Source organism: Trematomus bernacchii, unplaced genomic scaffold (genome assembly GCF_902827165.1).
Source record: "Trematomus bernacchii unplaced genomic scaffold, fTreBer1.1, whole genome shotgun sequence".
Taxonomy (NCBI): Eukaryota; Metazoa; Chordata; class Actinopteri; order Perciformes; family Nototheniidae; genus Trematomus; species Trematomus bernacchii.
In genome coordinates this window covers 1173679-1188032 of record NW_022987786.1, presented here as the reverse complement: position 1 = coordinate 1188032, position 14354 = coordinate 1173679, and the positions used below count along the sequence as shown (strand labels likewise).

General features: G+C 43.9%; 1 protein-coding gene across 1 annotated transcript; it reads right to left on the bottom strand.

Moving 5' to 3' along the window:
• Nucleotides 1–1693: 1693 nt before the first annotated feature.
• LOC117497524 (zinc finger protein 436-like) lies at nucleotides 1694–14058 on the bottom strand. The gene is made up of 7 exons (XM_034149487.1): nucleotides 13934–14058; nucleotides 12227–12331; nucleotides 9336–10129; nucleotides 8268–8357; nucleotides 7867–8050; nucleotides 5107–5273; nucleotides 1694–2758 (listed from the first exon to the last, which is right to left on the bottom strand). The coding sequence occupies exons 2-7, from the start codon at nucleotides 12285–12287 to the stop codon at nucleotides 2525–2527; spliced, it is 1530 nt and encodes a 509-aa protein (XP_034005378.1). The 5' UTR covers nucleotides 12288–12331; nucleotides 13934–14058; the 3' UTR covers nucleotides 1694–2524.
• Between the last annotated feature and the right edge of the window lie 296 nt (nucleotides 14059–14354).

Sequence of the window (14354 nt, the reverse complement as noted above, 5' to 3'; positions counted from 1 at the left end):
GGACTGTAAAGTGGGAGGTGTTGCTACCTGTCTGTCTGAAGGGACAGTAAAGTGGGAGGTGTTGCTACCTGTCTGTCTGAAGTGACTGTAAAGTGGGAGGTGCTGCTACCTGTCTGTCTGAAGGGACAGTAAGGTGGGAGGTGTTGCTACCTGTCTGTCTGAAGTGACTGTAAAGTGGGAGGTGCTGCTACCTGTCTGTCTGAAGGGACAGTAAGGTGGGAGGTGCTGCTACCTGTCTGTCTGAAGGGACAGTAAAGTGGGAGGTGCTGCTACCTGTCTGTCTGAAGGGACAGTAAGGTGGGAGGTGCTGCTACCTGTCTGTCTGAAGGGACAGTAAAGTGGGAGGTGCTGCTACCTGTCTGTCTGAAGGGACAGTAAAGTGGGAGGTGCTGCTACCTGTCTGTCTGAAGGGACTGCCGATGTCCGCACAGCTGTGCGCGAGACGTGGAGGGAGGGTAGAGAGAGCTATGGAACTTCAGTCTAATCTCCCGACCTGATATTTTTATTTTTGTATTCAATCAATATATTTTTGGAAAGGGAAACTGTGCGCAAACAGCAGTAGATATATATTCATTTATTTAAAAAGAAAAAAAGGGCACTTTCTCTGGAGGAAGAAAAAGGGCAGGGGCTCAAGCCCACAATGATGTCTATGTGTGCACGTGCCTGGGTCTCCAGCACATAGAAACTGCCGGATGCTAACCTGCAGATTTTGGGCAATTTGCACATTTAGCATAAATTGCATAATTAAAATGAATTGCATTATAACCATGTAAACAATAGTGTAAAATGTCTTGGCTGATTTGGACAGTTGATGAGTGGTTTTGGGGGTTATTGAGGACGCTGAATCCATTTCTGACATTTTCAGGATAAAAAGATGTTTAAACCAGAAAGTGGACATAACTGTACTCTGTGGGCTGATTTTGACTAACATGAGTAGTGTTGCGACCATTGGATATAGAGAGCACAAGATGATCATTATTATATCTACTAAGGACAATTATTTTTCAAATAAATAGGTAAATCTGTCCAATCCAAAGGATCCAGAGTCCCCTAAACCTTCACAATCTATCAAAATCAGTCCAAAGAGAGTACACATATAGACAATTTCTGTTTAAAACTGCAATTTTTTATCCTAAAAATGTCAGAAATGAACTCAGCATTCCCTAAACTCACTCCGAAATGGTCCAAATCAGTCAGGCCATTTTTAAACTATTGTCCCCATAGGCTATAATTATATTTAATGCAACATGTGCTCATTGTGCAAATTGCCCAACACATGCAGGTTAGCATCCGGCAGCTTCTATGAGCTGGAGACCCTACTCTACATTTCTATCATAACACTTTGGGATATTCAACATTTCCAGGTTCACTAAGCTGGACTATTAGCCAGAATTGAGATCTGTACAGTTGTTAACAATCAGTTTATATTTTAAACCCAGACTCAGATTGTAATAAAAAAGATATGAGATCATTACTCATGCATTCGTTTTGAAGCAGATGATTGGTGTTGGTTAACGTGAAGCTCATCTGAAACTATAATAAATGAGTATTTTAGTTGTGTAATTAATAAATGATGTTTATGATAGTGTATTTATATTAAGGATTGTATATAGGTGCTAGTGCAAGTAAATGGTCTGCAGAGGCTAAAATCCCTGTGTTAGTTTCCAGGTTTTTAAAACACTCGATGACAGAGTTGAGTGTTTCAGTCACTTTATTGAAGTCGTTGAGGATTCTTCTGTAATGAAATCAGAGCTGGAGATAATATTCTCTAGACTTCGTAAGAAATCTTTATTTGGTGCAGATCCTTATGATAAATAACAAATGAACCACCATGATCATCTTTATACATTGTTTAATGATAAATGAAATAATGTTTCCCTCTAATATTGTGAATCATAGCGCATTGCATCATCAGATCAATTAAACAAATGTTTTCTAAAGCGTTTGAGCATCTTCTGATTTCACAGCGTAGCTCCTTCTCACGGGGAGTTGGTCGACTCGTGCTTCTTCACGTGTTAGCGGAAGATGCGCGCTCCAGGATACTTCGAGAATGAAATTGAACTTTGGTCCGATGGTATGTCGTGTGTCGTTTGACGAGGAGACGCTTGATTTAATCCCCTGAATGATTAATGATCACATGTCAGATGTTTAAGCTGCTCTACGTTCTGATTTGCCAACAGTTCTGCTCTGGATGGATTAAATATCACAGCTGCAACATCTGCATTATACTTTCTGTCTGCCGCTACTTACACTGGCGAGTTTGTCCCCTCGTCTTTATTCATCTTCAGATTGAGTTATGATCAAACGTGCGGACACGGTGCAGAGTTAGCCCCAGAATACTTTGGACATCAAGCTGAATTTCTTTTGTTGCAGTTAGAGATGGAGGCTCTTGAAGAATCAATGAGTGCAGCTCAGATGTGAATATATTCTGGATGTAATGTCACTGTCACATTATCGTCTTTGTCCGTCGCTCCTTATCGAGGCTAGTTTGTCGCCTCGTATTTGTGGAAGAAGCGCGCTCCGCTCAGGTCCTTCTCGCAGATCTGGCAGAAGAGGCTTCGGAGTGCATCTTCATGTGGTAGGTGAGGTCCGGGGTGCGGCTGAAGCTCTTGCTGCAGAACTTACACTGGAATCGAACCCCCGAGTGCTGCCGCTCATGGCGGCGCATCGCGCTGGAGAAGGTGAAGCTCTTGCTGCAGGTGCTGCATGTGTAGGGTCTCTCCCCGCTGTGGGTCCTCTGGTGCTCCTTCATGTGCACCTGCAACAAAACACTTCAGGTTCAATCCTGACAAATGAGAAAGCTTTAAGTCCTAAAACTACCCGTCCCCTGGTCTGGAGGTCAACGGTGTTCTGGATGTGTTTTTGGTTGTTATCCTGAAATAAGTCTGTGGTTAAGGCGAGACACCCCAGGTGAATATGGTAATTTCTTTAACTTAAAGATATCAGCTAGAAATTTCTCCAGTTAATTACTTACAATAAGGCAATTGTTTTTTGTATTACAAGTTTTCTGAAATAGCATGTTTAAATATGCAAATGAGCCATTATCTCATTAAATATGGGCATATTTAACACATTTCAGGAACCGAAATCTGAACTTTGGATAAAGCCAGGATCAAAATTCTTGTTTCATTTTGTAGTCATATTAGAAACTAAGGCTTTTACAGAAGGGATTTTGGATATCTCTTTGTATCACTCCATAAATCAGAAAATACTGTCAACAGCCCTAAAATATCAATTTTCACCATGTTTTTAGGTATAAAATGTTATATAATTCAGGCTATGAATGATATGTGAACAAACCCTTCTGTAAAAGCCTTCATAATATTGATAGGAATATAACTGGAAGGTTTGGTGTATGTAACTGCTACTGAAGTGGACATTTCGAACTCAGAGTAGGAGAAAAAACTCATTTTGAGAAAACGACCTTTAAAGATTTCAGTGTGACGCTAGCTAAACCCTCCTGTTATCTGGATGATAGCTTGCGCATCGACGCACTCCCTGAAGGTATTTCATGTTCGGGGTCATTTGTTTTTTGTATAACCTTGCTTTGTGCAAGTGACAATTGTTGTCGTCTTCTCTGTGAACGTTTTTTTCTCCGTTATTTTGCCATTTTCAGATTTAAGTTTCTAGCGGGAAGCTAACCAGGAAGTGCTTTAGCACACCACGTGACGCATCTGAACGAATCACGTTGTCAGAAATTGACACCAGCCAATGAGATTTCGTTTCTTGGTTTAAGACCCCTTTGCACTTTCACGATTGGTTGCTGATACAAAGGAAATGACCATATTTGGATCCGATGAGATTGTGCAGGAGAGACGGAGCTTTCCAACGATACCTCTGATGACATGGTGCAAACAGCGGTCGCGGTACTTTATGTTACGTTAGAATGCTAACTTTTGGTGAATGTAGGAGAAATCTACAGACGCAAATAGACAAACTATAGTAAAATAAACACTTAAATGTGTATTTTGTACGTTTTCCTTCCAAAAGCCTGAAAGAAAACATGTTATGGAATCAAAATAGCACAAAATCTCAAAATTGACCAGTGCAGGAAAAACGATGTTTTTGCCTGCCGTGTCTCGCCTTAAAACAAGCTGAAGAGATTTTAACGTTTTGTCCGACCACATAAACTACGTCAGTAAATACCCCACTGGTGGATTTAAAAATGGCGGTTGCTAACAAGTGTCTAAATGAGACGACAAAACGTCATCACGCCCAACATTAGCCACCTTTAGCTTAGCGGTGGTGACGTGAAGTCATGTGACCGTGCTGTAGTTCCCTTATAGCCCAACATTAGCCACCTTTAGCTTAGCGGTGGTGACATGAAGTCATGTGACCGTGCTGTAGTTCCTTTATAGCCCAACATTAGCCACCTTTAGCTTAGCGGTGGTGACGTGAAGTCATGTGACCGTGCTGTAGTTCCTTTATAGCCCAACATTAGCCACCTTTAGCTTAGCGGTGGTGAAATGAAGTCATGTGACCGTGCTGTAGTTCCTTTATAGCCCAACATTAGCCACCTTTAGCTTAGCGGTGGTGACGTGAAGTCATGTGACCGTGCTGTAGTTCCTTTATAGCCCAACATTAGCCACCTTTAGCTTAGCGGTGATGACGTGAAGTCATGTGACCGTGCTGTAGTTCCTTTATAGCCCAACATTAGCCGCCTTTAGCTTAGCGGTGGTGACGTGAAGTCATGTGACCGTGCTGTAGTTCCTTTATAGCCCAACATTAGCCACCTTTAGCTTAGCGGTGATGACGTGAAGTCATGTGACCGTGCTGTAGTTCCTCTATTGCCCAACATTAGCTTTTTACCCCAGAAATCACAAAGTGGTGTTAATATGTGGAGATCATCTGCTGAACTAAACGTGTAAGAATCATAAACGAGATTATTTGCTGACATAATCCGAAATCACATGGAGACATCCCATTGGACCAGGGAGATGCTGCCTTCAGGGACCAACACAGAAATACGTCATCACTGTACCACTTCATGGAGTCGTAAAAACAAAGGATTATGGGTATTCCTCAGAGCCACAGTGGATTCTCCATAGGGCAACATGTCTGTGGAATAGACCGTGCACAGATGACCATTCTTCTCTGTTGACGCACCTGCTGTGTGAAGCTCTTCTTGCAGGTGGGGCACTGGAAGGGTTTCTCCCCGGAGTGGATCCTCAGGTGTTTCTGCAGCGCCGACGTCTTGAAGCAGTCCCGACCGCAGACCCGACATCGGTACTTACTCTTCCCGTCTGCCTCCGTCTCTGAGCCGCCATCTTGTTCTGTCAGTGACACATTCAGGGATTATCAGAGAGAGGCGTTGTTTACTTAAAGAGGCCCTATTCTGCTGTCTGTGGTGTTCCCTCTCCTGAAGTCAGTCTACTTTAATGTCAAGAGAGATCGAAATACAGTTTCCCACAATCTCGAATACAAAAACAAATATATATAAAAATATGTATATACCTAAATACACTTCAATTCATAATTTTGAGGAAAGTCATAATTTTGAGAAAGTCATAATTGTAAGATTTTGAGAAAAAGTGCGAATATTAAGATTTTGATAAGTCATAATATTAAGATTTTGAGGAAGAAAATCATAATTTTGAGAAGAAAAAAAAATCATAATGAGGAAAGTCAGAATTTTGAGAAAAAAGTCCGAATTGTAAGATTTTCAGAGAAAGTCAAACATTAATGTTTTGAAAAAAAGTCATAATTCTGAGATCTTGATAAAAAGTCATTTTAAAGGTGGGGTAGGTACATTTGAGAAACCGGCTCGAGATCGCTAGCATTTGAAAATACACAGCGGGAAAGAATCTGCCACTTCCTCACAGAGCCCCTCCTCCAACACACACGAACGCGCACATGACCAATGAGGGCACGAGATAAGTTTGTGCACAGATGGAAGGCTGACAGGCAGGTAGGCCATCCAGTTATTTTAGCCGGGCCGGCTCAGATGATTGGTCGTGCTTTTTACAGTACCACGGCTTCCACAGATGATATTTCTTTATGGATTTTTTGTCAAAGCACTTCAGATATTCATTGCTATCGGGATGTTAAGAGCATTCCATGGAATATAACAACAAGTGTATCTCGAGCCGGTTTCTCAAACTTACCTACCCTACCTTTAAGATTTTGAGGAAGAAAATAATAATTTTGAGAAGAAAAAAAATCATAATTTTGAAGAAAAAGTCAGAATTGTAAGTGAGAAAAATGTGAATATTAAGATTTTGAGAAAAAGTAATAATTCTGACTGAGCGTCTGAGCGTCTGAGCGTCTGAGCGTCTGAGCGACTGAGCGTCTGAGCGTCTGAGCGACTGAGCGTCTGAGCGACTGAGCGTCTGAGCGACTGAGCGTCTGAGCGACTGAGCGTCTGAGCGACTGAGCGTCTGAGCGTCTGAGCGTCTGAGCGTCTGAGCGTCTGAGCGACTGAGCGTCTGAGCGTCTGAGCGTCTGAGCGTCTGAGCGTCTGAGCGTCTGAGCGTCTGAGCGTCTGAGCGTCTGAGCGACTGAGCGTCTGAGCGACTGAGCGTCTGAGGCGACTGAGCGTCTGAGCGACTGAGCGCTGAGCGCTGAGCGTCTGAGCCGAGCGTCTGAGCGTCTGAGCGGACTGAGCGTCTGAGCGACTGAGCGTACTGAGCGACTGAGCGACTGAGCGTCTGAGCGACTGAGCGACTGAGCGACTGAGCGTCTGAGCGACTGAGCGTCTGAGCGTCTGAGCGTCTGAGCGACTGAGCGTCTGAGCGTCTGAGCGTCTGAGCGACTGAGCGACTGAGCGTCTGAGCGTCTGAGCGTCTGAGCGTCTGAGCGTCTGAGCGTCTGAGCGTCTGAGCGACTGAGCGTCTGAGCGTCTGAGCGACTGAGCGTCTGAGCGTCTGAGCGACTGAGCGACTGAGCGTCTGAGCGTCTGAGCGACTGAGCGTCTGAGCGTCTGAGCGACTGAGCGACTGAGCGACTGAGCGACTGAGCGACTGAGCGTCTGAGCGACTGAGCGACTGAGCGACTGAGCGACTGAGCGTCTGAGCGACTGAGCGTCTGAGCGACTGAGCGACTGAGCGTCTGAGCGTCTGAGCGTCTGAGCGTCTGAGCGTCTGAGCGTCTGAGCGACTGAGCGTCTGAGCGTCTGAGCGTCTGAGCGTCTGAGCGACTGAGCGTCTGAGCGACTGAGCGTCTGAGCGTCTGAGCGACTGAGCGTCTGAGCGTCTGAGCGACTGAGCGACTGAGCGTCTGAGCGACTGAGCGACTGACTGAGCGTCTGAGCGTCTGAGCGACTGAGCGTCTGAGGCGTCTGAGCGACTGAGCGATCTGAACTGAGCGACTGAGCGACTGAGCGTCTGAGCGACTGAAGCGACCTGAGCGACTGAGCGACTGAGCGTCTGAGCGACTGAGCGTCTGAGCGACTGAGCGTCTGAGCGTCTGAGCGTCTGAGCGTCTGAGCGTCTGAGCGACTGAGCGACTGAGCGTCTGAGCGTCTGAGCGTCTGAGCGTCTGAGCGACTGAGCGTCTGAGCGACTGAGCGTCTGAGCGTACTGAGCGACTGAGCGCTGAGCGTCTGAGCGACTGAGCGGACTGAGCTCTGACGACTGAGCGTCTGAGCGACTGAGCGTCTGAGCGTCTGAGCGACTGAGCGTCTGAGCGTCTGAGCGACTGAGCGACTGAGCGTCTGAGCGTCTGAGCGACTGAGCGACTGAGCGTCTGAGCGACTGAGCGTCTGAGCGTCTGAGCGACTGAGCGTCTGAGCGACTGAGCGACTGAGCGTCTGAGCGTCTGAGTGTAGTGTTCTATGGGTGTTTCTGAATGTTAACGGTCTGCAAAGGCTCAAATCCCTGAGAGTCAAAATCCAGCAGAATATGCCCTCTTTAATATCTGCAGACGTACCGATTTGAGACGGTCCCAAGGACTCTTCCTCCCCGTCAGAGTTGATTAAACTGCTGATGACTCCTCCCTCCTCTCCCTCCTCTCCCTCCTCTCCCTCCTCTCCCTCCTCTCCCTCCTCCGGTTGCGAGGCGTCTTCATGGACACGCGGTCTGGACTCTGCGGGGGGAGAAAGCTCCTCCGAGTCCTGGGAACAAACAGAAAACAATGTCTTAATAACATAAAACAACAATTTAGTCTAATTTCAGGCAACAAAAAGACACATAAAGAGTGTGTGTGTGTGTGTGTGTGTGTGTGTGTGTGTGTGTGTGTGTGTGTGTGTGTTCTAACGTCTAAAGTATTCCAAGTATTTCTTTACACAGGATGATTGAAAAGGACTCCGTCGTCGAAGCTGAATTCGTTACCTGCTCCTTCAGACCCTCCTCCTCCTCGATCTTCATCATCTGAACTTCCTCCTCCTCTTCCTCTTCAGTCTTTACGTTTAACCAGAACTCCTGAAACGAACCACAGCACCTCATCTTTTATTATTAAATCTGACGTTTGCTGCACAACCACTTGTTTTGTTGCAGCTCAGTTTAAATCCCGTTATACTCGACTATGACTTCACCTGGGTTTAAGAGTGACAAACCAGAGCACGTATAAACGGACATGTTATGTAGCCCCGCCCCCTTCCCCGATTACTGCTCAACCCTCTGTGTGTTAGTTCTGTGAGTGACTGCAGGAAGTCAAGATGCTGAGAAAAGCTCAGAAGTAAAAAATGTTAGGTCTGAATTTTGAGAATTTTGAGAAAAAAATCAGAATTTTGAGAAAAAAGTCAGAATTTTGAGGAAAGAAGCAGGATTGTAAAATGTTGAGAAACAATTCTGATTATTTTGAAAAAAAGTCAGATCTTTTTTTTTTAAAGTCATAATTCTGAGATTTTGATAAAAAGTCAGATTTTTTTGAAAATAAGTCAGAAATTTCAGAAAAAAGTAAAGAATTTGAAAAGAGCTCAAATAAAAAAAATAATCCAAATCTCTAGAAAAAGTCAACATTTTCAGAATTTCAAAAATAAAGTCAGTTGTTAGAATTCGGCAACTTTAAGAATATTTTTTCATTTTACACAAGATTTATAAAACATAAAAAAAAGGAAAATGTTATATAAAATAAAAGATAAGGAATTCACTCATTTTGTGTCAAAAGTCACAAAATGAGTGAACTTTAAATTATTATTACTTTATTAAAGTAGAACAAATATAAAACTGTCGCTCCATGTAAATAAGAAATATGGATTTTAGTGACTAAGAAATAAAGTCCAAGATGTTACACATTTATGTCTACAGTCACTTGATCAAATAATATATCATTTAATAAAAAAGAAGATTTTACTCAGAATGTCTTTAACATTGATTTATAAATGGTTAAAAAAAAAAGAGAGATTTAATCAATAATATAAAATATTTGACAGGTTGATGTTTAAAGCTGTGACTCACGTTGCTGGCTGCAGCTGGGATGACCTCTGCCTCCTGAAGGTCGTGTGTCTGCAGGTCGTGAGTCTGCAGGTCCTGAGTCTGAAGGTCGTGAGTCTGAAGGTCGTGAGTCTGCAGGTCGTGAGTCTGCAGGTCCTGAGTCTGAAGGTCGTGAGTCTGAAGGTCGTGAGTCTGAAGGTTGTGAGTCAGCAGGTGTTTCCTCATCAGGCAGGGTCTGCTGAAGCTGCGGCTGCACAGCGTGCATTGGTGTGTTTTAGTGTAATTGGTGGCGTGCACCCTCAGGTGCTTGCGGAGGGAGCCTGCTGTGGGGAAGTCCTTCCCGCAGACGGAGCAGCTGCTGCCCTCGCTGTGTTGCCACTGGTGCTCTTTGAGCGACGCCCGGGAAGGGTAGGTTTTGGGGCAGAGCGTGCAGCAGAAAGGCCTCTCTCCAGTGTGCGTGCGCTCGTGCTCCAGGAGGTACCGGCGGCGGAAGAAGCCGCGGCCGCAGGTGGAGCAGCGGTGCGGGCGCTCCCCGCTGTGCTGCATCCGGTGGCGCGCCAGGCAGCCGTACAGGCGGAAGCAGGCGTGGCATTCATCGCAGGAGTACGGCTTCTCCCCGGTGTGAACGCGCTTGTGATGAGCCAGGCTGGTCTTATTGGCGAAACTCCTCTCGCACACGGAGCAGCCGTGCGGTTTCTCTCCGGTGTGCAGGGTCATGTGATCCGCCAGCCGAGAGGGCCGGCAGAACATGCGGCTGCATACCAAACATTTGTGCACGAGTTTGGGGGGAGGGCGTCTCTTTTTGGAGGTCTTGGTGTCTGCAGGAAATGACTGACATGAATCACCTGCTGCCCACTCACTCAACATGCATATTCATTTAGAGCAGGGGTTCCCAACCTTTATTGTGCCAAGGACCGGTAGATACATTAAAAAAAAATCGCGGACCGGTTGTCAATTTTAACTGATTTTAATATTTACTCACCACCAGCAGGTAGCAACAGAGTCTAATTGTATGTAACAGCCTGAACAAATACTAGAACAATATGCATCCAAAACATATTAGCAAAGTTTAAAAAAGAACCGGTGTTGTTTTTTGGTTTTTCAGAAAACCAAAAAACCGACGTTATTCAGTTTTCAAACCAAAACGGGAAAACAGATAAATCAACGTTTTGGTTTTGTTTGTATGATTTACGGATAATCCAGTGAATGCTGGGAAAACGAGGAGAAGGCGCATTATGAAGGAGATGTCCGGTCGCCTGTGTGTGTGTGTGTGTGTGTGTGTGTGTGTGTGTGTGTGTGTGTGTGTGTGTGTGAGTGACACTGGCATTTGTTTTCAGAAGATATTATGATAGTGTCGTTCGTTCCGGTGCACTCCCGACAGCATAGCACTACATCGAGATTAAGATTAAACTAATTTATTTTGGGAACAGCCGCATATATGCCGGTGTCGGACACAAACACACCGAACACACAGAGCTGAGCTGAGCAGAGCACATACACACACACATGCGCCTTGGTGACTGACTGGACATCTCCTTCATAAAACTAATAAAAGGGGGAGTAATCGGGCAGTTCGATGTGTGTAGAGGTGTGTGTAGAGATGTGTGTAGATGTGTGTGTGGTTAACACGTAGCAGCCTGCAGTCACTCTTAAACTGTTCTGATGAAGTTAAACACAGCGAATGCGGTGCGTAAAAAGGCACAGCTCTTTACCGAGTATACGTCCCGCTGCCTCCTGATGCTTCAGCCATTTCATGAAGTGAAGGAGGTTTTTCTTCTATAAAGCAGCTGCGGGCAGAAGATACCGTGAGAGTCCCGGACATGAATTCATAGATCAAGGCAGACTGGTTTACTCTCCTGTTTTGCCAATCCGGTGCTTAAACAAATAGCTCTACACTCCTGGCCGACATGTCCTTAAAATGAAGTCCGAGTTTGAAATCTATCTCAAATAATGTATGCACCACCATTTCCCCACATAAACATAACAGTCTGCAATCAAACGGTTGTCTCCTGTGGGCTCCTCTTCCTACTTGGCGCACCGGTAACATTCTCGTGCGCACAAGAGGCTGAGACCTTAGGCTGAGCCGCCGAATCCCTCGGAACATCATAAAAGCCATTTTCAACCGTTTTCTGGTGAAAGATTAACTAGCTACTGGATGAAATAATATGACTGGTGGCATAGGTGCGAAAATTAAACACTTTTTGAAAAAAATATTATGATAAAATATTTTTATATATTTATAATTCTGCAAATATTACGATAAACTCACAGCTATTTCGCGGCCCGGCAGTAACACCTCCGCGGCCCGGTACCGGTCCGCAGACCGGGGGTTGGGAACCCCTGATTTAGAGCACATTTCAGAACGCTTCACCTCCCCAGTGGCTGCAGGGATATTAATTGCACGTTTATACGTCAACTTGTGTTTATATGAGTAGTTATTTATTGTTGCAACTAATTCCAGAGGGATTAATAAAGTATTTTTGATTGGCTGATTAACAAAAACATTTAGAGTGTACAGGCATAGCTCCGCCCCTTTAAAATTGTAATATTCTGCACATATTATATATTTCTAAAGTAACTTTTTTACATTCTATTTTTAACAATTGTTTCCAAAATAATGTCTATAATAGTTCTATATTTGCTCCACTGTTGTTTACAACGTAATAGCTCTCCCTGTGTCCATGTGTGCACCAAAGCCGATGCCTTGCATGTGAAAACCTCAATAAACTGGATTCTGATTCTCATGTCTGTATAAAGCTACAGCCAGCAGCTGCTTAGCTTAGCTTAGCATTCTGACTGATGGGATCAGCTAGCCTGTCCAAACGCAAGAAAATCCACCCGTAAAGCAAACGCCTACAAAAAATAGAGTTTCTAATGTCAACAGCGTTTAAAATATGAACCGGTGTAGCGCTGACCTTCAGCAGGAAGCTCCTCCTCATCGTCCTCTCCTCGTGGTTCTGCTGTCCCCCCATTCATCTCCTCGGGCTCTGCTCCTCCTGAAGCCGGACCTCTCCTCACGCCTGAGACATTCAAATGTAAATCAGATTGAAATATCAAAGTCGTGTCGAATCACGGCTGACTGAATCTGACGGAAACTAGTTTAAAACAGTTGAAGTTTTGTACAATAAATAATGCTTTATTATTGTATAAATCCCTTTAGTTACTTCACAGATGTGGATGAATGATGTGAAATATAATCAAGTGTTAAATCAGACTTTAGTTCCACCTGGAGTAAATCCACAAGCTACCCTGCAGTATACAAAGTCATTCAAACTAGCTGCACCTTTACCAGCTTTGAGAACACTTTCATGATCAATCATTATAAAACATATCATATATATTATTCTGAAATGGACCAATCTGCACAATGACTACTTTTACTGTCGCTACTTTCACTATATTTTGATGAGAATACTTTTATACTTTTACTTGAGGAACATTTTGAATGCAGGACTTTTACTGTAACAGAGTATTCCTACACTCTGGTACTTCTACTTTTACTCAAGTACACGATCTGAGTACTTCTACTTTTACTCAAGTAGTGATCTGAGTACTTCTACTTTTACTCAAGTAGTGATCTGAGTACTTCTACTTTTACTCAAGTACAAGATCTGAGTACTTCTACTTTTACTCAAGTACAAGATCTGAGTACTTCTACTTTTACTCAAGAACAAGACCTGAGTACTTCTACTTTTACTGAAGTAGTGATCTGAGTACTTCTACTTTTACTGAAGTACAGGTTGTGAGTACTTCTACTTTTACTCAAGAACAAGATCTGAGTACTTCTACTTTACTCAAGTACAAGATCTGAGTACTTTACTCAAGATCTGAGTACTTCTACTTTTACTCAAGTACAAGATCTGAGTACTTCTACTTTTACTCAAAAACAAGACCTGTCGTTCGTTGTACATTTAATAGATTTTTCAGAATTAAAGTTGGAAATATTATGCCACTGCAGGAAAGAAACAGTCCTCAACATCCATTCAGGAGTATTCAGGCCAATTTCAGGAGTGTGTAAATGACCGAAAATACACCTAGCTTCGGTAAAAGGCAGGTAAATATGGGTGAAATTAAACAGGCACTCTTAGCTTAGCAGCTGCTGTAGTGGTACATGATAGCGTACATGTTCACGGAAACACACACGTACTGTTACTTCATTGTCAGGAATAGGAATGACACACAACGTGGTTAAAAAAGATCCAAAATGATTGACACCGTTTTAAAACCCTCCAGGAGCAGGAAACGGTTCTATGTTTGCCTTAACGTGACGCTAGCTGTGTTAGCCTGTGTAAGCTAGTGCAGGCGTAATATAACAGAACGCGGTCCTGAACAGCTGCCTCAGCGAAACGCTCATTCCTGTCCTTCAATATTACTTTAATCTATTTTTTGTAATCAAAGTTGTAGAGATTATCCGACTACAGAAAATAAACAGTTCTCAACAACCATTCAGGAGTATTCAGGCTAATTTCAGGAGTGTGTGAATGACCAAAAATACACCTTACTTCGCTAAAAGGCAGGTACATATGGCTGAATTTAAACAGGCACAGGCGGTCCTCTTAGCTTAGCAGCTGCTGTAGTGTTACATTAAAGCGTTAACGGTCACGAAACACTACAACACTTACCGTGTACGTAGTTTTCAGAAAAGGGCCAATGAAACAACTGGTTAAAAGGGTCTGAACGTTTTTGACAGTTTTTAAAACGTCCAGTAGCTTCAGTTAGCTCCACGGGGTTCTTCTTCGGTGCTTTACGGCAGTTTGCATCCACAGGATCATTGCTGCCTCCTTCTGGATGTTACTGTTCCTTTCCTTGAAGTCTGTCCACCAGACCAGTTTCCCTCCCCTGAGTGTTCTCCACAATCCAATATACTTCCAACTCTTCCCACTTTCCTTAGCCTTGTCATCATTTGCTGTCTTTGCTGAGTATTTTCCCTGCAGGAGGACAACATGTTCAACTGTTTCCCGCTCATTGCTCAAATCACAGAACCCTGTTTTCTAAAAGTGTACTATTAGGATTGCTGTGTCCAATTCTTAACATGCTCATTAC